Source organism: Rhineura floridana, chromosome 1 (assembly GCF_030035675.1).
Source record: "Rhineura floridana isolate rRhiFlo1 chromosome 1, rRhiFlo1.hap2, whole genome shotgun sequence".
Taxonomy (NCBI): Eukaryota; Metazoa; Chordata; class Lepidosauria; order Squamata; family Rhineuridae; genus Rhineura; species Rhineura floridana.
The window spans coordinates 320,393,237-320,416,743 of NC_084480.1; the positions used below are offsets into that span (position 1 = coordinate 320,393,237).

At 41.5% G+C, this 23,507-nt stretch overlaps 1 protein-coding gene across 2 annotated transcripts in view; it reads left to right on the forward strand.

Moving 5' to 3' along the window:
• Positions 1–23,507, forward strand: part of LOC133375485 (CTTNBP2 N-terminal-like protein) — a 53,651-nt gene that overhangs the window by 12,500 nt on the left and 17,644 nt on the right. For both annotated transcript variants that reach the window (XM_061607120.1, XM_061607118.1), the window contains exon 2: positions 1,508–1,615. In XM_061607120.1, the coding sequence (XP_061463104.1) occupies positions 1,517–1,615 (99 nt within the window). In that variant the 5' untranslated portion in view covers positions 1,508–1,516. The remainder of the gene's footprint in view (positions 1–1,507; positions 1,616–23,507) is intronic.

Sequence of the window (23,507 nt, forward strand, 5' to 3'; positions counted from 1 at the left end):
ATGGCTTGCAAAATAGGGCCAGATGTGGAGCATTTTGTTTGCAGAAGTCTCTTAAGCACAAATACTCATTTTAGAAACATTGAGATGTGTATCATAAATTCAAAGTGCATTTTAAAAGTTATTAATGGGATAAGGTGTGTTAGACTCAAAATGTGTAAGGAATACTGATTTTGAGTGAGTGTAGCATCTTCTAATATCTGAGGCTTGACATTTATTAGGTAGGATGACTTCTAGTGATTCCTGCATGAATCTTTTAGTGATTCCATATTGAAACTTTGTCAGAAATTCTTCATAAAGGAAGCAGTATAATGTGTGGTTCCTCCACACACACAATGCAAGCCGATAGTTCCATGCAGCTATTATCTTTCAAACATCCATTTTAAAATTTCAGTTTTTAGGTATACAAAATTGTTCTCAATGGGATATCTAGCTATATAGTCTAAATGCCTAATTATGTGACTAGTCCAGTGTACTAAAGAGATGTGAAGGCCCAGAAAAAATCTGGAAATGTTCGGGGGGGGGCATGGGTTTTTTCGTTTTTGTTTTTTTCTGAAGCCTTTTTTGTTTTTCTGAAAAATTGAAAAAAATGAAGAAAAAATGGATTATAGAATGTTTTATTTTAGCATGATGAATAAAATGTTTCATTGAATCTTGGTCCCCCCCCCTTTTTCTCAGTTCTTTTTATGGGAATGCATGCTTTATATCTGCTTGACACTGGAGGACTAGCGGAGACATAAATAATTGTCTTTGTTCTTAATGTTGATGGTTTCTTCTGTTTTTTTAAAAAATTGTTTTTTGCCTGCTGCTCCTAAACTGGCAAAATGAAATAGGTTCCTTACAGTTCACGTGTTCCTTACAGTTCAGGATCTTGTAGATCCATTTGTTACCAAAAAAAGTAAAAATTAAAAAAAGTAAATTCAGTTTGTAATATTTGTTTGAATAAAATGTACTCGTAATATACGAAATGTGATAATTTTATGCCAAACCAACTTGTACATAATTACATTTGATGTTCTTGAAGTAACGAAGTGACTTTCAATCTGTAAAAAGTCATAACTTTGCATATTTTCCATTTTTCTGAAAATTTATTTTTTTCTGAAAAACGGAAAAAATGGGTTTTTCCCATGGCTTCAACATTTCTGGAAAGTTTACATCTCTAGTGTACTATAGTTTGTTTGTTTGTTAAATGAACACTCTTATTCTCCTAGTTAAAGTGGTTGTTAGTTGGTGTCTAATGTTGCTGTATTAGTGCTTATGGGTCCTCCCAGGCCATCTGGGTATGCATCTGTTTGTGAGCCCAAGGGAAAAGGCGAATGATTGCTCATTTGCAAGTAGTTATGGTGATCATTAAAAAGGAGCAGCATTTAGTGTGTATTTTTGGTACTGGAGCTTCTAATCTGAAAACTTGGAAACTTCAGAGTTGCATGTCATACATACTTTTGTTGCATTTATCAAAGTATACGCTGGCTGTTCAGAAACAACGTCTAGTTAAACTTTCTCTTTCTAGGTTTTCAAGATGAATCTGGAAAAACTCAGTAAACCTGAACTACTGACTCTATTTAGTATTCTTGAAGGGGAACTAGAAGCCAGAGATCTTGTCATAGAAGCCTTAAAGGTAAGCTATACATTTCTAGGAGCAATGAAATGCAACTGTTGCTGTTGCAGATGCTATCCTCATTTTCTACTCAAAGATTAAAGAATTAACTAGCAACAATTGATTTACTGCTCAGGCTTTGTTAGCAATATTAGACCACAAGTGTTGTGTAGCAGCCTTTACCTTGGCATTTCATGTTGTCAAAGGTGACAACAGGTACAGACTGTCCTATGGTTAAACACCTTGATTATTTCCAATGTAAGGACATCATTTTTAAATCAGAGTTGCTCTCATTTCATCACAGAAGAATAGCGAGACTTGAATTTCTTGTTCATGTTTCAGCATGTCTCTGTAAAGAGATGATCAGGTGAACAACAGCTGTAGTAGTTTCAACATGCAGGAGTGGCAACATAAATTCTTCCCCTGGATTCCTAACTAACTTCATTGGTTTCCATCAGTCCTCTTCTAAGGTCTCCTCCTCAGTGGAGGTTATTGTATTTAACTTGGGCTATTTTAAAGTTTGATGGTAAGCGATATATTGGTATGACTTCATTCTCGATAGGCCCCTACATGTGTAGTCTTTTAAGTGTTTGTGTCATGTTTAATTGATGTTCAACCCTTTTTGCATTTTCTCTTAGTTGTGGTGACAAGACCAAGACTTGCTTAGTAAATACTTTGCTTAATTACATCAAAAATTGTTTTATGTTCACCGTCCAGAGAGCTATTGCTAGTCGGGCGGTATATAAATTTAATAAATAAATAAATAAATAAATAATAAACAATCATAAGTCTTTATTTTAACAGGAGAGTTGGGTGCAAGGATAAATAATGAAACCTTACTTGACCCAACCAGTATAAGAATAGTTACATCATTTGTGGCATTTTGTCCACATACTTAAAAAAAAAAAAATTCAAGCATTTAGTATTCTGCTTCTTTTTTCTTTTTTTAGTTTTCAACAAACTTTTATTGTAATCTCTTCTAAAAAATACAGAATTCTTTGTAGTTTCATAGCTCAAATATTCAACATTACGTACAGTCCTCTTGGGTGCTGACTTACTGCAATAAGAAAGCAGGTGCACAACTGGCTACAGCTCTGGTATTTGTTTTACTGGTTTTTGTCAGACAGCTTAGAGCTGCTCCTCTAAAGTTTTGTTTGAAAGGTATGCCTGTTGTTGGATGTTGTATCTGGCGCAAGCAGATGCCCAGGATGCAGAACAGTATAGTGACAGGCTGGATGCCAGTTGAAGCAATGAGCCGGACAAGCAATAAGTTTTAAGAGTCACTTTACTGACAATATATCACAAGCTCTCTCTGGACAAACTCCTCGACCCCCACACCGACTGGCCAGATCTGCTAAGTCTTATAGATAAGGCCAGCTGGTTGCCTTGGATACTTGTCCTTGAGATCTGCACGGACTCTGTGCTTCTTGGCCTTGTAACTCTGCTGTGGAAAAATACATTCAGGCACTCTTTCTTTGCCAACACCCCCCACCTATTTTTCCATAGCATAAACCTTTATCATTTACATTACATCTTTCATGTTTCTTCCAACTTTTGTTATCACAATTACAGTTACATTTCTTGCAGTCACTTAAATTACATTTCTCCACATGATACATTTCTTTTCTTCAGTTTACATCAGCATCATTTGTAATACAGTTACTCCGTTGCGATCTCAGCATCATTTTTATTACATTTATTTCAGCAATTATTTTTCATGATTCCCATCATCCCACTTTTTCCAGTTTAATGGAATTTATTTTAAATCTAACAGGTGGAATACCTTTGGTTGTTCTCTCTGATCTGCGTGGTTGTATTTCTGCCTTAGTGTCTGTGTCTGTGTCAGGCGATTCCTCAGTTTCTCTCTCAGAGCTAGAACTTGATTCACTACTGCTGCCTGTTTCTTCTTGTTTTATTGGTACTGTATCTGCCTGTTCTTGTTCATTACTAACTTCAGTGTTTCCCAACTCCACATATGTTTTCTCTTCCCAATCCTGCTCTATTGCTTGCACGCTTCTGCTTAACACCACAGACCTTTGTTTTGGCATCCAAATTCTGTAATACGTGTTTTCAAATCCCAGCATGTACCCTTTGTCTGCTCTCCTTTGCAGCTTCCCTGTCCTTTTATTTTTGGGAACATGTACCCAGCATTCTGCTCCAAACCTAATCAAATGTTTTAATCTGGGTTTTCTGTCATACAATTTCTGATAAGGAGACGTTCCAGTGGCCTTATGGAATATTCTGTTTTGAATGTAAGCTGAATACAGAACACACTCTCCCCAGAAACCTTGTGTTAAAGAGGAGTCACACAGCATTGATCTTATTGAGTCCTGAAGCAACCTGTTCCAGCGTTCAGCTAACCCGTTCTGATGAGGACTATAAGGGGCTGTTAACTCCTGTTTTATCCCTCTTTTATCCAAGTATTCAGTAAAAGAGTGTCCTGAAAACTCTCCTCCTTGATCTGATCTTATTCTCTTTATTTTGACACCAAACTGCACTTCAATTTTTGTAATAAATCTTTTGAGTTTCTCTGCAGCTTTACTTTTAGCTTTTAGTAAATAAACAGTGCAGAATTTTGAAAAATCATCAACTATTGTCAGGAAATATCTTGCACCCCCCTGAGTAGGTTGAAATGGCCCCACTAAGTCCACGTGTATTAATTGATAAGGTGCATTTGTACTGGGCATGGCTTCTTTGTTCTTTCCAGCCACAACTGCCTTTGTTTGTTTACACACGTGGCAGTCTACATATTTTTCACAGTTTCTCAATGTCACATCATTATTGTTCTCTGTTGTTTTCACCACATTTTCATATCCTATATGGCCTAGTTTTCTGTGTCATAAATGAACACAATTATTATGGGGTTTCTTATTAGCACACATGAGTACATGATTTGTTTGTTTCACGTGTAAGAAGAACAATGAGTCCCTCACTATTCCTTTCATGAATATTTTTTCTCCTCTCATTACATGCACTGAACCCCTTTTGAACATTACTGTGAACCCCATTTCATTGAGTTTCGACACAGCCATAATGTTACATTTGATATCAGGAACAAACAGCACATCTGTCATAATGGTATTGAAACCTGCTAATTTCACTGTACCCCTACTTTTGATCTGTTTCTTAGATCCATCAGCCATTATTACATGATCCTCTACGTCACAAAATGTATGAAACATAGATTTATCTTTGATTATACTATTTGTTGCCCCACTGTCAATTGCCCATAAATCTTTACAGTTATTTCCCTGCTTATTGTTAATACATTGCTTATTCTTACTAGCATAGATCACCTGTACACATGGTTTTCTTCCTCTTTCTCTTCTTCTTGCTTCACAATTCCTTTGTAGATGTTGCCTGGAACCACAAAAATAACACGCTTTTTGTCCATACAGTCTCTCTTGTGCAGCTTTGTTGTTCTGTTTTTCCACGTTGTGTTTAGACTCAGTCTTTTCCTGCTTTGCCATTTCCTGTCTCCTTTGGAATTCTTGTAAAAGTTTGCCTTCTGTATAATTGAGATTTGCATCGTCCATTGCTTCCAAAGAGCTCACCAGACTATCATAACTTGAATCTAGTGAAGCTAATGTGATATACACTTTTTGCGTTTGAGCGCATCTGATACAATCTTCTGGCAAGATATATTTTAGAACTGGCAGTCTTTCTCACATGAATATTTCTTAAAGTTTCCCAGGTTTCCTTAGCTGTTGTTGCGTCACGCACGTGCAGTAGTTGAGAATCATCAATAGCAAGAACAATTAACGCCTTTGCCCTCTCATCCAGCCTTCTCCAATCTGCTGGAATAGGCGGGTGGGTCTTCTGCGATAGCTTTCCACAGGTCTTCTTTCACTAGAAAAGCCTGTATTCTCTGTTTCCAAGTGCCATAATTTTTCCCTGTCAGCCTTTCCAAGGGAATCCCGGCCGATAACGTAACAGACATACTTTCACTTTTCACAGTTCACCGCCTTTGTAATTAGAGCTTCTCACCTCTGTCCTTCAGTCAGTTTTTCCCACGGCTCTCTCACAGCTTTCAGCTCAGCTTTCGGTTTCTCCGTCTCTCTCCTGTTTTACTTGCTGGTCTGCAGTTCTGGCTTTTCTCTGCCGCTTTTCTGCAATCCTCCGCTCCAGGTAATCCTCAGCACCAGGTAATCCTCAGCACCAGGTAATCCTCAGCACCAGGTAATCCTCAGCACCAGGTAATCCTCAGCACCAGGTAACCATCAGCACCAGGTAACCATCAGCACCAGGTAACCATCCTCTGCTACCACTTGTTGGATGTTGTATCTGGCGCAAGCAGATGCCCAGGATGCAGAACAGTATAGTGATAGGCTGGATGCCAGTTGAAGCAATGAGCCGGACAAGCAATAAGTTTTAAGAGTCACTTTACTGACAATATATCACAAGCTCTCTCTGTACAAACTCCTCGACCCCCACACCGACTGGCCAGATCTGCTAAGTCTTATAGATAAGGCCAGCTGGTTGCCTTGGATACTTGTCCTTGAGATCTGCACGGACTCTGTGCTTCTTGGCCTTGTAACTCTGCTGTGGAAAAATACATTCAGGCACTCTTTCTTTGCCAACACCTGTACCCTAAGGCACCTTGGGAGAAGAAAGACAAAATGACAGAGGAAATGGGGAGTGTAATTAAGCGAGCGTTTCTGGAGTATTTCTGTAGTATAAATGCAACTTAATGTGGCTTAAAATGTTCTGGGTGCTGTGCCTGGAGCTGTGGATAGCTACTAGAAGTGTGAGCAAAACGTAAATTTCTAAAATGTGTCCTAAGCTACAAAATAAAAGCATGTTTACTTTTTTACTGTTTCTTTTTCTTAATATACATGTTGGTATTTGTTAATGATTCCCTTTCCAGTTGACTATTCATTAGAGTAAATCTTTATCACTCTTTTTCTGGATTAATTTCATTTGCCCAAAGAAATAAGCATTTTAAATAATGATGTCGCTTATGGGTAGAATAGGCATGGATGCTTATGACTGAGCGTACAGACTACCTTCGCATATCCTAAGAGTATGACCCACAGTCGGTTGTATGAATAGACCTATGGGTCAGAAGAACACATCCAGGCAAGACCTGATTCTCTAGTGGTGGCAGAAATGGCTTAGTGTTGCCTACAGTTTATAGGGGCAACCAACTCTCAAAACAGGCTGAGGCCTATCTTTTGGCTAAGGATGCTATGTATAGCCAGCCACAGACCTAGATAATTTGGGAAGTGACCAAGTATTCCAGACTGGGGAAAGCAGATTATCTGCCACTCACTCTTTCCTGAATCTCTGGGCCCACCTTTTCCACAGGGATGGAAAGCTACAGAGAGTTGCTGCTGCAAGACTGCTCCACCCCAAGATCTCCTGGGGCCAGTGTAACAAAGTGGTTGCATACAGGATTTTAAAAAAGGTTCACACCCAATAAAAAAAACCCCAGTCCTTCTGTGCGTCAGCTCACTTGCTCCACAGTATTGTTGCAGCTTCCACTGCTGCTAGGCTGTTACATCCTGGGATCTTCTGGGATTTAGCACTGTAACTTTCTGCCTACCAACCTCATGGAATCTGAAACCAGACAAACTCACTTGGGGAATCAAGTTGGTGAACAAGGGAAGAGGTCTCCCTTCCTCTGCCATCCCCTCTCCACCTACTGGGGATAATTGCAGGTCCCCACTTGTCTGTACTGTAAATTAGAAGTCAGTGTTTGAATGAGTGTGGGATGGGAGAGAGAAAGATCTAGTTCACCGAGCCAAGAAGGTTCCCCACCCAACATAGATCATTGCTGTGATAGTGCTAGCTGTAAATAATGGAGAAGATTGCAGACTTAGCTCTCTGAGTTATGGCTGAGTTGACTTCTCATGTTGTTCAGAACGGAATAAGAAGAGAGATAAGTCATTCTCCTTTCCTGTTCTTCAGATTGGCAAGGGGAGGAGGAGATGCTTAGTGCCTATCCTTCTCTGGATATAAAGTATGAAAACTGTGTGTGTGTGTGTGTGCGCACACTCTTGTCTCTTACAACAAGGCTTTCCAAATAAAATCATTTTAAAATGCTCTCCGCTCTTTTCTCTTGGGATAAATTCAGATTTGGATTCCAGCATTAGGTTTTTCATGAGTTGTGGGCTGTAAGCTGATTTCATTTCTGCAAAATATGTGCAACACTTCCTCAATGGATAATGGTTTCTGGTTCTGTCTGAGTTGGCTGATTGTTGTTGCTTTTTTTTTAAAGACCCTATGTTCCCATTTCACTTGCTAAAAGCACTCTCCCTTCCTACGGTTTCCAGCAACTGATATTCAGAAGCATACTGCCTCTGACAATGGAAGCAGGACACAATTATCATGCCATATGGCATAATACAAATCATTTATTTATTTAATGCATTTATGTGCTGCTCAATCATTGTTAACATATCTGAGGAATGAATCCAACATCTAAGTAACTTCATTGAAGTTTTGTCTAGTACATGTAAGCAAAAGCCACAATCTTGTAGACAACACATACTTGAGCTTCCCGTTTTTTAGCTATAAAAAGGAAAGATGAGAGCCTCCTTCTGCAGCCAGCTATGGGGGAACCCATGTGCTTATCATTTTCAAAATATATGCTGAGATGCTGCTTCTAGTCACATGTGACACTGGCTTATATCCAGAAAAGCCTGTGAAAGAACACTTCAGCAAGGGGAATTTCCCACCCACCCCAATGCTGCAGCCTTCATCGCCCCCTGTAAAATGTCTCCTGAGGGTGTTATTGTTTTGATTAAATTGCTGATCTATCTTTACAGACTAAATAAATAGCTTAGAATAATGGATAAGGCTTTTTGTGTCAGCTTATGTGCATTGGTGATACATCAACGCCAGCCAAGAACAAAAAGGTTTGTCCACCTGCCCTATCTTGTGTATGTCGCAGCGCAGCTTGAGCAGCAAAGCCGGGCAAATGGCTTTCTCACAGAGCCGGCTGTACAAATGCTGCAACTTGCCGAGAAATTGCTTGGTTGAATTGAAGCTCATTTCGGGGAAATCCGCTTGCCTTGACTTCATCTTTGTGATTTCATTCCTGCATCATTTCACATTTATTTCCACATGAATCTAATTAGTATTTGTCTAAATAATGAAGGATTTGCAAAGTAAGGAATTGTCACTTGCAAGTCATAGAAGTTGCCTGCATTTTAAAGCTCCAAGGAAATGGAGGAGAATAATTGAAATACTACACCCAGGGCTAACTGAGCATTTTACTGATGGTACAGGAAAGAGGAAAATTGAAGGGGTAACACTTTAGGCCTTGAGTAGCAATCTTGAAAGATTGGTTGTGTATATAATGGGTGAGATATTCACTGCACCCTGCAGGTCAGGGCCTCCTGCAGATATCAGGAGGTCAATTCCACACAATATAGAAATCAGGCCTTTAGTGTGGTGGCACTACTCGGTGTTCCCTTCCCTTGAAAATTAAACAGGCACCATATCTGTTGTCTTTTCAGCACCTACTGAATACCTTCTTCCACTAGCAAGATTTTTGAGCAGACATCTTTTCTGCATCTGTACTGAAATTGTTTTAAAGTTACTTTTATTGGTTTATTGCTTGTTTGCTGCCTTAGGCTTCTTTAGAAGGAAGGGTGGGATATAAATTTAATAAAACAATTAAGATTGATTTATTTTTTAACAGGAAAGCTATCTGCCTTGAGTGTTTTATGTGGAAAGGGAGATATATTTGTTAAATAAAATCTTAAAATGAATTAAGCAATGATAGACCATACATTGCCCAGTTGAATGTGCTCTTCTTTCCAGAAGCTAAGATAAGTACAGGGGTTATGTCTCACAAGCATGGCCCATTAGCACAAGGATTCCTACTTGTCCCCCAAATTTGATCTGATGAGTTGGAGGAACAGAACAGATTTGGGAGACGAGATGGAATGAGTTTGTTGTTCACAACCTACAGTTACTGTTACTATGATGGTTTCATAGAATCATAGAGTTGGAAGGGGCCTTGTAGGCCATCGAGTCCAACCCCCTGCTCACAGCAGGAAATCCACAGCTAGAGCATCTCCCGCAGAATAACAAGCACAGAGGAGGAGTGAAATATCAAGCTGCTGATTCCTAAAACCTGGATTGGAAAAGCAGAAGACAGTCTGAGTAAAGGTGTAAAAACTGGGTTGTTCAAAACTTTCTGAGCAAGAGGTGTCAGTGTTAAAATTGGTTAATGCCCTCTAAAGCATTAATTATAGCTCATTTTCAACCAGTAGAAAAATACTACAAGGAAAACCAAAGAATGCTGAGATAAACAAGCATGGCTTGGAAACTTAAATGCCACAATAGTAACTGAAAGACTGTCTCCTCCCCTACAGACCCACTCAGGCAGTGAGATCACCCACCAGAGGGGGGCCCTTTAGTAGGTCCACCACCCTTGGAAGTTCGAGGTGGTGGTGGCCTGGGAGAGGGCCTTCTCTGTGGCAACCCCTAAGCCAGCCTTTCCCAACCAGCGTGCCTCCAGATGTTGTTGGACCACAACTCCCATCAGCCTCAGCCAGCATTGCCAATGGTCAGGAAAGATGGGAGTTGTGGTCCAACAACGTCTGGAGGCACGCTGGTTGGGAAAGGCTGCCTAAGCTGTGGAACTCTGCACCGAGGTGCGTCTGGCAACTTCATTGTACAACTTTTGGTGAATGCTGAAGACCCAACTCTTTACCCTGGCCTTTAACATCTGAGATGTACATTTTTAGGATCCACACTATTTTCTGTGATGTTGTTTAGGTTGCTTTTAACTGTTTTTAATTACGTGTTTCAAAACTCTTGTAACCCTCCCTGGGATCTTTGAGTGAAGTTTGGGTAATAAATTCTAATAATAATAATCACAGCTCTGAAAAAGGAAATTCTAAAGGAACAATTGCAAACAATTCCATCAAGAAAAAAATATGGAAAACAGCAGAAGAAGCCAATGCAGCTTCACAAAAAGCTTAGGCATGGCCTGGGGATAAAAAAGGACACATATGGGAAGTGGAAGGAAGGCCAAGCCACAAAGGAAGAGTACAGAAAGGTAGCACAGGATTGCAGGGATAGTGTCAGGAAGGCCAAAACTGAGAATGAGCTGAGGTTAGTAAGGGAAGCTTTCTTCAGGTACATCTATGGTAGAAGACAGAGAAAAACATGGCGGTTCATCTACTCAGTAAGGATGGCAGAATGATAACAGATAACAAAGAAAAGGTGGAAGTGCTCACTTCCTACTTTAGCTCAGTCTTCTGCCAAAAGAGGGTTGATGGCTCTTCTGGCAAATGTGAAGTGGAAGGGGCAGAATTGCAGTTTGAGATTGATAGACAAATGGTCAAGGAATACCTAAGCACTTCGAATGAATTCAAATCTCCAGGTCCTGACAAATTGCATCCTAGATTAATGAAGGAACTGGCTGAAGAACTCTCAGAACCACTTTTGTATGCAATTCAATATAAACAAGTGTAAAATTATGCATATTGGAGCAAAAAATCTTAATTTCACATATACGCTCATGGGGTCTGAACTGGCGGTGACCAACCAGGAGAGAGACCTCGGGGTTTTAGTGGACTGCACGATGACCATGGTATCCTTCTGGGCCGACTTGGTGAGATGGGTATTGGAGGCACTGTTTTACAGTGGTTCTGATCCTATCTTCAAGGTCGTTTTCAGAGAATAGCATTGGGTGATTGTCATTCGGCCCCCTGGCAGTTGTGCTGTGGGGTGCCGCAGGGTACCATCTTTTCCCCTATGCTGTTTAACATCTGTATGGAGCCCTTGGGTCATCCGGAGATTTGGGGCGATGTGTCAGCAGTACACTGATGATACCCAGCTCTGTTTCTCTTTAACATCTGAATCGGGAGAGGCAGTGCAAGCTCTGGACCACTGCCTGGACTCTGTGGCGGGCTGGATGAGGGCCAGTAAACTGAGTCTGAATCCTAGCAAGATGGAGGTGCTGTGGCTTGGTGGTTCCTGAGTTCAGATAATTGGTCAGTTGCCTGCTTTGGATGGGATCATACTCCGTCTGAAGGAGCTGGTCCGTAGTCTGGGAGTGCTCCTGGATCCATCTTTGTTGCTAGAGGCCCAGGTAACATCAGTGGCTAGGAGTGCCTTTTACCAGCTTTGGCTGGTAAGACAGCTGCGGCCCTTCTGGACTGGGATAGCCTGACCATTGTTGTCCACACACTGGTAATCTCCAGGCTGGATTGCTGTAATGCGCTCTATGTGGGGCTGCCCTTGAGGTTGGTACGGAAGCTGCAGCTGGTGCAAAATGCAGTGGCGAGACTGCTCACTGGGGCAGGGTATTTATTTATTTATTATTTATTTATTTAAAATATTTATATCCCGCCCTTCTACCCTATAATAGGGCACTCAGGGCGGCTTACAAAAATAAAATCAAACATGTACATAATAAAATTGTAAACAGTAAAATCACAAAAACATTAAAATAAATTAAAATACATAAAATACAATTAAAATACATAAAATACAACACACACACACACATACATATATATATAGGGATTGGTACTAAAGGGACTACAAAGGTAAAATTTAACGTAGAAGGCATAAAATCAGTGTCAGGCTCTACCTTCAGTACCTTCAGTATTGCCAACATGTCACCCCACTGCTGAAATAATTGCACTGGATGCCCATTTGCTACCTGGCCAAGTTCAAGTTTCTAGTCTTGGTGTACAAAGCCCTATACAGCTTGGGACCAGGATACCTGAAAGACCGTCTTATCCCTTATATACCCAGTCGATCACTGCGCTTTGCAGGTGAGGGCTGTGATGTCCCTGTATATATATTACTGTAAATATGGTAAGTGCGGGTTTATTAGAGTATATGTGGTAAGTAGACTGAGTGAGAGGGGGGAGTACATGGGCTGGAAGGCTGGAGAATGTTGTATTATGATTGGCTGAACATTTGAGTGTCTGAAGGTATAAATGAGAGGATGACAGAGCTGTTGAGAGTTCTGTTGGTGTGAGTTCTGAGGGAGGTTGGAGTTGGTTTTGTGGGTTGGATTGGATTAGGCGGGTAGTGAGGCCGGTTATTGACAGCTAGAAACATAAAGAGTAACGCAACTTATGAAACCACACTCTTGTTGACAATACCTTTAAGTAATCTTGTTATTCCCTGTGTATATAAATAAATATTTCTTGGTTTACCTAACGTCTGATCCTTGGCTGGGTTACACAGACCAGAAGGGTGGGCAGGGCATATACCAAGGTTGGGAAACAGTATCAGTGGTGGCAGCGGTGAAGAGATAGTGTAACATCATCAGGTATCCAGAGCAACCCAGGGCTGTATTCTTTATAGGCACAAAGATACAGGGGGGTTGTGGCCTGCAAGTGCACCCAGACACAAAGTAGCAATAAGCCAGGAGGAGACTAAGGCACAGTCTCAAGGCAATATTGTTTTACAGGGAGTGTCTGGTGGTGCTGCCTAGCAGTGGGATCTTTAGAGATCTTTGCTAGAGCCGGTGAGAACCATTTAAAGACCAGGACCCTGAGGTGGGACCGTGACAGGTGGAGACCACAGGTGGGAACCTGACAAAGGCTTCCTGCAGATACCATCTTATCAGGAGGTCCATTCCGTACAACAAAGGAAACAGACCTTTAGCATGGCGACACTTACCCTGTGGAATTCCTTACCCTTAAATATTAGACAGGCTCCATCTCTTTCATCTTTTCGGCACCTATTGAAGACTTTCCTCTTTCAACAAGCCTTTTAGTTGAGATCTTATCCCAGTCTGCATCTGTGTTGGAATTGCTTTTAATATGTTTTTAAACCTTTTTTAAAAAAACAATGTGTTTAACTTTTTTTAAAAAGATGTCTTAAAAGCTTTTAAAAATGTTTTTAAAGATGTTTTGTTTTAATGTATTTTAAAGTCTGTTTTTATGATGTTTTAAAGTGTTTTTAGTGCTTTTGTTCGCCACCCTGGGCCCCTGTTGGGAGGAAGAGCGGGATATAAATAAAATAATAAATAAATAAATAAATCTGCACTCACACAATATAGGTAAACCAGCAGAGTAACTTCATAGTTCCACATCTCCCCAGAGATGTATAGCCTGGATAGCGGAAGATGGAACCCTAACATCAGGTAGCACCAAAGAACATTGGGAAACAAAAACCCAGAATGGTAGTTTTGGTTTTATGGGGAAAAACTCAGCAACAGCCAGGAATTACTCAGCCAATCAGGGGCCTTTCTGATGATAAAATCTTCTGGAGCATTCAAGCCTAGGAGTCACGCGCTTATCCAACCTTCCCAGGCCTGTGGTCTTGAGGCACCAATCTCAGGCTGATAAGCAGGTGTTCTTGCTCCTGCCTTATTAATTGAGTTCAGTTGTGAGAACTGACAGTCTCATGGCCTCCCAGAGACCCTAATTCAGGCAAGATGTTCCCCCCCATAATTCCTTGCCACAGAACCATTTTAGTTGACAACTTTACAAGCCAGGCGTTCTTGACACTAGTTCGCTTCTATTCAGCACTGGTTAGGCCTCATCTTGAGTACTGCATCCAGTTCTGGACATCGCACTTGAAGAAGGATGCAGACAAACTGGAACGGGTTCAGAGGAGGGCAACAAGGATGATCAACGGACTGGAAACAAAGCCCTATGAGGAGAGACTGAAAGAACTGGGCATGTTTAGCCTTGAGATGAGAGTGACTGATATGATATGATAGCGTATTTATTTAAGCCATTTCTATACCGCTTAATATATATAAAAATCTCTTAGTGGTGTACAGAAGGTAAAACAACAGCAAATATTATAAAAATATACAATAAACCACAACACAAATTCATACATAATACAAATTGAAAATGGAAATGGACTGCCTTGAAGTCGATCCCGACTTATGGCTACCCTATGAATAGGGTTTTCATGGTAAGCAGTATTCAGAGGGGGTTTCCCATTGCCTCCCTCTGAGGCTAGTCCTCCCCAGCTGGCTAGGGCTTGCTGAGCTTGCCACAGCTGCACAAGCCAGTCCCTTCCTTCTCCGCAACTGCCAGCTGGGGGGCAACTGGGCTGCTTGGGACTATGCTGCTTGCCCACGGCTGCACAGGTGGCAGGGCACATAACCCCTGAGCCACTCGCTGTGGAGGTGATCTTTAGCTGGCCCCTGACACCCAGGAGACACAAGCAGGGATTTGAACTCACAGCCTCTTGACTCCGAGCCAGGCTCTCCTCCACACTGTGCTGTACAGATAAATAAATATTAAAACAATTGCCTTGCACTTTTCCACTCAACATCTTTCCAGCTCCTGGCTTGCACCCTGGACTCCACCCATCTACCTTGGCTGCCACCCAGGGTCCCACACGCATAAATCATCCCCAAAGTCTCATAAGCGTCCTAGGGGATCCCAAAATGGCGAAAAGAAGAATGTGGGGGCAGCTGGAGGCCTGGGCTGCCCCTGCGCTGGAAGGTGCCGTCAACACCGTTCTTCCTGAGACAGCGTAGGTAGACGTGTGGGGCGTGGAAGGTGAGCTCCAGGTAGCGGTGCAAGATGAAGCTAGAGTGGCCCATGTTGAAGTCCCACAAGGAGCCACGGCCTACTATCACCGCCACCCGCCGCATCAGGAACTCCAGGTCACAGCCTCAAAGATGTGCCAGCACCAGAGGCAGCGCTGACGCCAGGCCCGAGCAGAAGGACGCCGCTGACACCAAGGTATTCTGTATTTTCTAACTCTTCCATCTCCATATCCTCAGGCTCACAATATCCTGCTCTTCCTTCCAGAAGGAGCCCAGGGCGGCAAACAAAACACTAAAACAACTGTAAAACGTCTTAAAAACAGACTTTAAAATATATTTTAAAAAATCTTTAAAAACATGTTAAAACGAAACATCTTTTTAAAATGCTGTTTTAAAAACATCTTAAAAAGCAATTCCAACACAGTTGCAGACTGGGATAAGGTTTCTACTTTATACGGTTGTTGAAAGAGGAAGGTCTTGAAAGGTTGTCAGACAGAGGAGGGCCGGGATCTCTTCTCAGTCATCCGAGAGTGCAGGACACTGAATAATGGGCTGAAGTTACAGGAAGCCAGATTTCAACTGAACATCAGAAAAAACTTCCTAACTGTTAGAGCAGTGCGACAATGGAACCAATGACTTAGAGAGGTGGTGGTCTCTCGAGCACTGGAAGCCTTCAAGAATTAACTGGACAGCCATCTGTCGGATATGTTTTTACCATTATCTCCCCATATTTGTAGTCATATATATACATGTAGGTTTCTCGGTTTGTTTGTGTATATATGCTTACTGTGTTTTATTGTATTTTATGTATTATAAATATTTGTATTTTATGTATTTTAACTTACTGTTTTGTCTTGTGTTTTTTATTCTGTATAATTTTATTATGTGTGTGTGATTTTATTGTAAGCCACCCTGAGTGCCCCATTGTGGGGTAGAAGGGCGGGATAGAAATATTTTAAATAAATAAATAAATATGGTTTAAGTTGGGTTCCTGCCTTAAGCAGGGGTTTGGACTCGATGGCCTTATAGGCCCCTTCCAGCTCTACTGTTCTACGAACCCTGGGTTTGCATATTTTGGCTTGGTTGATAACCAACAATTATTTGCGGTTGCCATTGTCCACCTTCTGTCCCCTGAAAATGTGGGCAAATGCAAGCCTCAGGAGAGGGGAAAGCTTCTTTTTCTTCACTTCATGCTGAGCTTTGAAGAAGGAAAAGGCTGCAGGAGTGCCCCTCATTATTCCTTCCCTACACTTCTGCGCAGCACAATGTGGGACAAGCTGGATGTGATATTAATGGTGCGAATGCAGTTGTGGCCTCATCTGCACTATACATTTAAAGCAGCATCGTGCCACTTTAAACAGCCAGGCTTCCCCCAAAGAATCATGGGAAATGTAGTTTGTTAAGGGTGGTGAGAGTTGTTCAGAGACCCCTGTTCCCCCACCCCAGAGCTACATTTCCCAGAGTTTCCTGTTGTTAAACCACTCTGTGAATTGTAACTTTTAATATAAATATGATAGATCAGACTTTGCTCACTTGACTGAGATTATGGCAGGATAATGTTTAGCCACATAAACCTTGTGTGCCTATGTTTTCTTTAATACACTGGTAACTGGTTCCTTTTAAGCCATTATTATACAGAACATCATTCAGATCTGGAGCTTCTGTGGCCTAGAGATAAGAGGTTCAGCCTTTTATCGTGTTTCTGGCTGACAGATTACTTTCTTGCATTAAGCTATTCTCATTTTCCCTCTGCCCCCTTGTTATGACCTCAGCCTGTATTTATTTTCAAACATCTGTCTCTGGAAGGGAAACTAGGAATAAGGAAGTTCAAGATTGCATGGTGAGCTATTTAAAGAAGGTGCCGTTTTCTGTGTTCTGGAAAAGGCACTTCTATATATATATATATAAAAGCAAGAATAGTGGGCTCTAATAGTACAGTAAAGCCAGGTGTTTCAGTAGCTTGCTTATGGGGAATAAAGTGGAGAGTAGAGCTCTATTTTCTTTGCTTCAAAAATGCTAGTTGCATCAAACACGTTTTGCTTTACAGCAGACCTAGAGGAAACACTTGGTTAAGCCCTCTGTAAAAATAGCATCCAAGAAATAATAATTTTTTTAATCCTCCCAAAGCAATATGAAAATCCTCATAACTGCAGTTTCTTCCTTTCAGAGTGTAAGGTCACATCCGCACTATACATTTAAAGCACTCTGGTACCAATGTAAACAGTCATGGCTTCCCTTAAAGCATCCTGGGAGTTATAGTTTGTGAAGGGCGCTGAGAGTTGTTAGGAAATCCCTATTCCCCTCACAGAGCTACAATTCCTAGAGTGGTTTAACAGTCAGTCCCTCTTCCCAAGGAACTCTGGGAATTGTAGCTCTGTGAGGGGAATATTGGATTGTTTTAACATTTAAATGTTTGCTGCCCTGGGCTCTTTTGGGAGGAAGGGCAGGATACAAATGTAATAAAGTAGTAAAGATGGGTTTCCTAATAACTCTCAGCATCCTTAACTAGCTACATTTCCTAAGATTTTTGGGGGAAGCCATGACTGTTTAAAGTGGTATCAGAGTGCTTTAAATTTATGGTGTGGATATGACTCATTATTCTCATTCATCCTGGACAAGACTTGCTTCCCAGCATGGCCAGAAGAAGTTGGGAAGGTTTTGCTTTGGTTTTAAAATGCCACTTGCCATGTCGTCAAAATCTGAACAAACTGGTTGCATTGCAGACATAGTTGAAACATTGTAATAGACCATTAAATCAAGGTCACCCAGTGAGCTTCATGGCTGTGTGGGGATTCAAACCCTGTTCTCCCAGGTCGTAGTCCAGCACCTTAACCACTACACCACACTGGCTGTCTTAACCATGCCATAAAAACAAAATAATAAAACAGCCACCTCCATACAGCAGCACGCTAATATAAACATCACCTCAGTCTATCAAGTGCCTGGGAAAAAAGATAAGTCTACCTGGCACCAAACGGATGTCAGTGAAGGTGCCAGGCAGACCTCTCTGAGGAGTACATTCTGCGAATGGAGAGTCACAGCTGAAAAGGGCCTATCCCTTGTTGCCGCCCTCCAAACCTCCCTCAGTGGGGGGAGCTGGAGAAGGGCCTCAGAAGAAGTTCTAAGGGTCTGGGTAGGTTCATATTGGGAGAAGCGATCCAGATGATGATGGCGTCCTGAGCTGTATCAGTATGTCTCATGATTTGGTCTATTTCCTGTTTTCCTAATCTCACTGGGTTCTAAAGATTTGTACTCCTGGACAAATTACTCCAGTATTTCAGGAAGACAGAAAGGTAAAGATCTTCCTAGTCGTGTAGAATTCTGTGCTTTGTTTTTTTAAAAAAACTGATGGCAGCCCATTAATCAAATAGCTTTTCATTGTCAAGAGTTCTTGCATTTATAGACCAATTAAATTTGAACATGCACATATAGATAATAATTTTGACTTCCCACTAGCTCCAGGACAGTGGCTATTCATAGGTCTATATTTGTGTCTGTGTGTGTGTGTTGCGTTTGCTTTAAAGACTTATTTATGTATTTAACAAAATGTATATACTGCTTGAATGTAAAGACCTCTGGTTTACAGAAAACATTAAAATAGTCAATAAAACAGTTAAAAACAAATTATTAAAAACGTATTTAAAACAGAAACAGCTACTAACTAAAAAGATTAAAACAGATCAACATCTATTTGTCTGGAAAGGTTTGCTGAAACAGAAAGGTTAAGCAGGTGCTGAAAGGAATACAGTGAAGGCACCACCTTACTGATGTCAATAAATAAATAAATAGGTGCTGCCGCACTAAAAACAAGCTATGCTGTTGGTCTGCTTGAGAAAAAGTTATTCTCAGTCCCTGTCCAAAATGGTTATATCGTGCCTTTTAGATCATTGGGGAACCCAAGGTGATGTCAGTGTGGTTCATAGCCAATCACATATCCGGGCACAGACCAGACCCAGGCCTGCTTAACTTCCACAAGGTGTTGGCTTCATGGGCCCTCATAACATATCCTGAACCATTTCTAGCCGATTATGGCGCATTCTGCACTAACTCCCAGCTGCTACCACCTCTTTTAGCAAGTAAAATAGCTTCTGAAACAATATGTTACAGATTGCACAGGAGACGTTATTGCATTCTGTAATACAAATGGTTAGCTTTCTAGTTTTGACAGCTGTGTGTTGTTTAACAGACTCAGCTGAAAGATTCCTTTGTAGAGCTACTGTTTAAAATGAAAGTCTCTATTGATGCTGAAAGGGCTACTGTACTTAATTTGGTATGGCTTAAACATGTGTTTGTGTTCATAAAGATCCCCAGATGTGTAGTGCACACGCAAGCACAGCCATCAGTTAATACAGCCATGTTTTGCAATCTTACAGGGGAAAAGATTGCTCCGACAGAACTGCTAACTACGTAGCCTCCCTTCCAAGTTGCTTTGTGAACAATAAACATTGCAAAGTAGAAATAGTTTTGCTTAAAGGAGCTGCTATTTGGTGATAGAAGACAAAATTTCATCCATGCCTCCATTCTTTTTCTTTCTTTCATTCATTCTCTCTGGCCAATAGGACAAAATTACTCCAAAACAAATACACATTTCTGTATGTGCAGCCTCTTCTGGGATTATTGACGTTTCAAATGTAGAACAGAAACTGTGTGGGAAATTTTCTCTGGAAGAGATCTTTGCTAACTCTTTTCATCCTGGAAAGGATGAAAGACAAGTTTACATTCTCAAGAAGCTATGATGGCAACCAGTTCGGTGTGCACATCATACATTTCAAGCACATTTCCCTCCCCACCCAAAAGAATCCTGGGAACTGTAGTTAACCCCCACAGCTACCATTCCCACTACCCTTACCAAATTGCAGTTCCCAGGAGTTGTTTTACATGTGGGAGAGGAATGTGCTTTAACTATATAGTGTGTATGCAGCCTAGAAATTTACCCTTCACATTGGATAATTGCTATACTAAAATATACCTGATAGATAGCAAGTAAATACATTTCCTATAGGCATCATTGAGTAATTTATAAATACAGCTATATTGTTCTGTGGATGCTTTAGTGTACTTTGAATTTGAGTCTCCTGCATATATTTCAGTATTGTTGCTTACCTGTTCTTTTTTCCTGTTTTATTTTGGATGTTTACAGTAATCTTAAACAGCAAGAAAAACATGCCCATTTCCACATGTATTGCTGACTTATTTCTCTGCTATAAATCCTTGTGTGTGTGTGTGTGTGTGTGAGAGAGAGAGAGAGAGAGAGAGATTCTAATGCAAATACCTTCTATTCTTGATCAGTCTTTCACAGATTCACTCATTGGGATAAGAACGCCTACTTTTGTTGTTGTTCTTACGTGCCTTAAAGTCAATTTCGACTTATGGCGACCCTCTGAATCAGTGACCTTCAACAGTATCTGCTGTGAACCACCCTGTTCAAATCTTGTAAGCAGGTCTGTGGCTTCCTTGATGGAATCAATCCTTGTTTGGCCTTCCTCTTTTTCTACTCCATTCTGTTTTTCCCAGCATTATTGTCTTTTCTAGTGAATCATGTCTTCTCATGATGTGTCCAAAGTATGATAACCTCAGTTTCATCATTTTAGCTTCTAGTGATAGTCCTGATTTCATTTGTTGTAACACCCAATTACTTGTCCATGGTATGCGCAGAGCTCTCCTCCAACACCACATTTCAAATGAGTTGATTTTTCTCTTATCCGCTTTTTTCACTGTCCAACTTTCACATCCATACATAGAGATCGGAAATACCATGGTCTGAATGATCCTGACTTTAGTGTTCAATGATACATCTTTGCATTTGAGGACCTTTTCTAGTTCTCTCACAGCTGCCCTCCCCAGTCCTAGCCTTCTTCTGATTTCTTGACTATTGTCTCCATTTCGGTTAATGACTGTGCCAAGGTATTGATTATCCTTGACAAGTCAGTGTCCTCGTTATCAACTTTAAAGTTACATAAATCTTCTGTTGTCATTACTTTAGTCTTCTTGACGTTCAGCTGTAGTCCTGCTTTTGTGCTTTCCTCTTTAACTTTCATCAGCATTCGTTTCAAATCATTACTGGTTTCTGCTAAGAGTATGGTATCATCTGCATATCATAAATTATTGATATTTCTCCCTCCAGTTTTCACACCTCCTTCATCTTGGTCCAGTCCTGCTTTCCGTATGATATGTTCTGCGTATAGATTAAACAAATAGGGTGATAAAATACACCCCTGTCTCACACCCTTTCAGATTGGGAACCAATCAATTGCTCCATATTCTGTCCTTACAGTAGCCTCTGGTCCAGAGTACAGGTTGTGCATCAGGACAATCAGATGCTGTGGCACCCCCATTTCTTTTAAAGCATTCCATAGTTTTTCTTGATCTACACAGTCAAAGGCTTTGCTGCAATCTATAAAGCACAGGGTGATTTCCTTCTGAAATTCCTTGGTCTGTTCCATTATCCAACGTATGTTTGCGATATGATCTCTGGTGCCTCTTCCCTTTCTAAATCTGGCTTGGACATCTGGCATTTCTCGTTCCATATATGGTAAGAGCCTTTGTTGTAGAATCTTGAGCGTTACTTTACTTGCATGGGATATTAAGGCAATAGTTTGATAATTCCTGCATTCCCTGGGATCCCCTTTCTTTGGAACTGGGATGTAAATTGAATGCTTCCAGTCTGTGGGCCATTGTTTAGTTTTACATATTTTTTGACAAGTGTTTGTCAAAATTCAGGCTCAGTAGCTTTTAGCAACTCTGTTGGTATGCCATCTGTTCCTGTTGATTTGTTTCTTCCAAGTATTTTAAGAGCAGGTTTTGTCTCACATTCTAAAATTTCTGGTTCTTCATCATACGGTTCTTCCATGAATGAATCTGTCATCCTTGCATCTCTTTTCTAGAGTTCTTCCGTGTATTGCTGCCATCTTCCCTTGTTTCATCTCGGTCAGTCAGTGCGTTCCCCTGTTCATTATTCAACATCCCTACCCTTGGTTTATATTTCCCTTTAATTTCTCTAACCTTGGAACAGGGCTCTTGTTCTTCCCTTTTTGTTGTCCTCTTCTATTTCTATACAGTAATTATTGTAATAGTTCACTTTGTCTCTACGTACTAGTCACTGTATTGTTGTATTTAGGGTTCTAACCATGTTTCTATCTCCTTTTGCTTTTGCTTTCCTTCTCTCTTTAACCATTTTAAGAGTTTCTTCAGTCATCCTATTGGTTTTCAGAGGGCTCTGGGAGTTTTTCCAGCTGATAGTACTGGCGCTCCTGTCGAGGCCTTGGTTGAACTGTGGAATACGGAGATGGCCCGGGCTATCGACACGATCGCTCCCGCGCGCCCTCTTCGATGCAGAGCTCATACAGCTCCGTGGTATACCCCGGAGCTGAGAGTGATGAAGCAAGAGAGAAGGAGGCTAGAGTGCAGATGGAGACGAACTCCAGACAGATGCAATTATGCTTTGGTAAGTGCCTCTACTAAGTCGTATATAAAAGCGGTAAGGGCAGCGAAGAAGTCCCACTTCGCTGCCTCTATCAGGACATCACTCTGCCGCCCAGCAGAGCTTTTTAGGGTTGTACGAGGACTCTTACATTCTGGTCCTCAAGATACCATTGAAACATCCGAAGCTCACTGTAACGACATTGCAGGGCACTTCCAAAATAAAATCGCATGCATCCGTAGGGACCTAGACTCTGATGTTATGACAGATGAATCCATTGAAGTGTCCAGAACACGGTCTTGTCTTTCGTTATTGGATGAGTTTCAGTTGGTGCAGCTTGAGGAAGTGGACAAGGTGCTTGGAATGGTGCGGGTGACCACGTCTGCTCTAGATCCTTGTCCATCTTGGCTGGTCAAGGCTAGCAGGACTGGTACCACCGGCTGGGCCAAGGAAGTGATAAATGCCTCCTTGAGTGAGGGAGTAGTCCCTAGCAGCCTCAAGGAGGCAGTAGTGAGACCTCTTTTGAAGAAACCTTCCTTGGACCCAGATAACTTGAACAATTATAGACCGGTGGCGAATGTCCCCTTTTTGGGCAAGGTTCTGGAGCGGGTGGTTGCCGGTCAGCTCCAGGTGCTCTTGGATGAGACCGATTATCTGGATCCGTTTCAATCCGGTTTTAGGCCTCGTTTTGGCACTGAAACAGCCTTGGTCGCCCTGTATGATGACCTCTGTCGGGAGAGGGACAGGGGGAGTGTGACTCTGTTGATTCTCCTTGATCTCTCAGCAGCGTTTGATACCATCGACCATGGTATCCTTCTGGGGAGACTCACGGAGTTGGGAGTTGGAGGCACTGCTTGGCAGTGGTTCCGCTCCTACTTGGCGGATCGTCGCCAGAAGGTAGTACTTGGGGAACACTGCTCGACACCTTGGACTCTCCATTGTGGAGTCCCTCAAGGGTCGGTTTTGTCCCCCATGCTTTTTAACATCTACATGCAGCCTCTGGGTGCCGTCATCAGGAGTTTTGGAGTGCGTTGCCACCAGTACGCTGATGA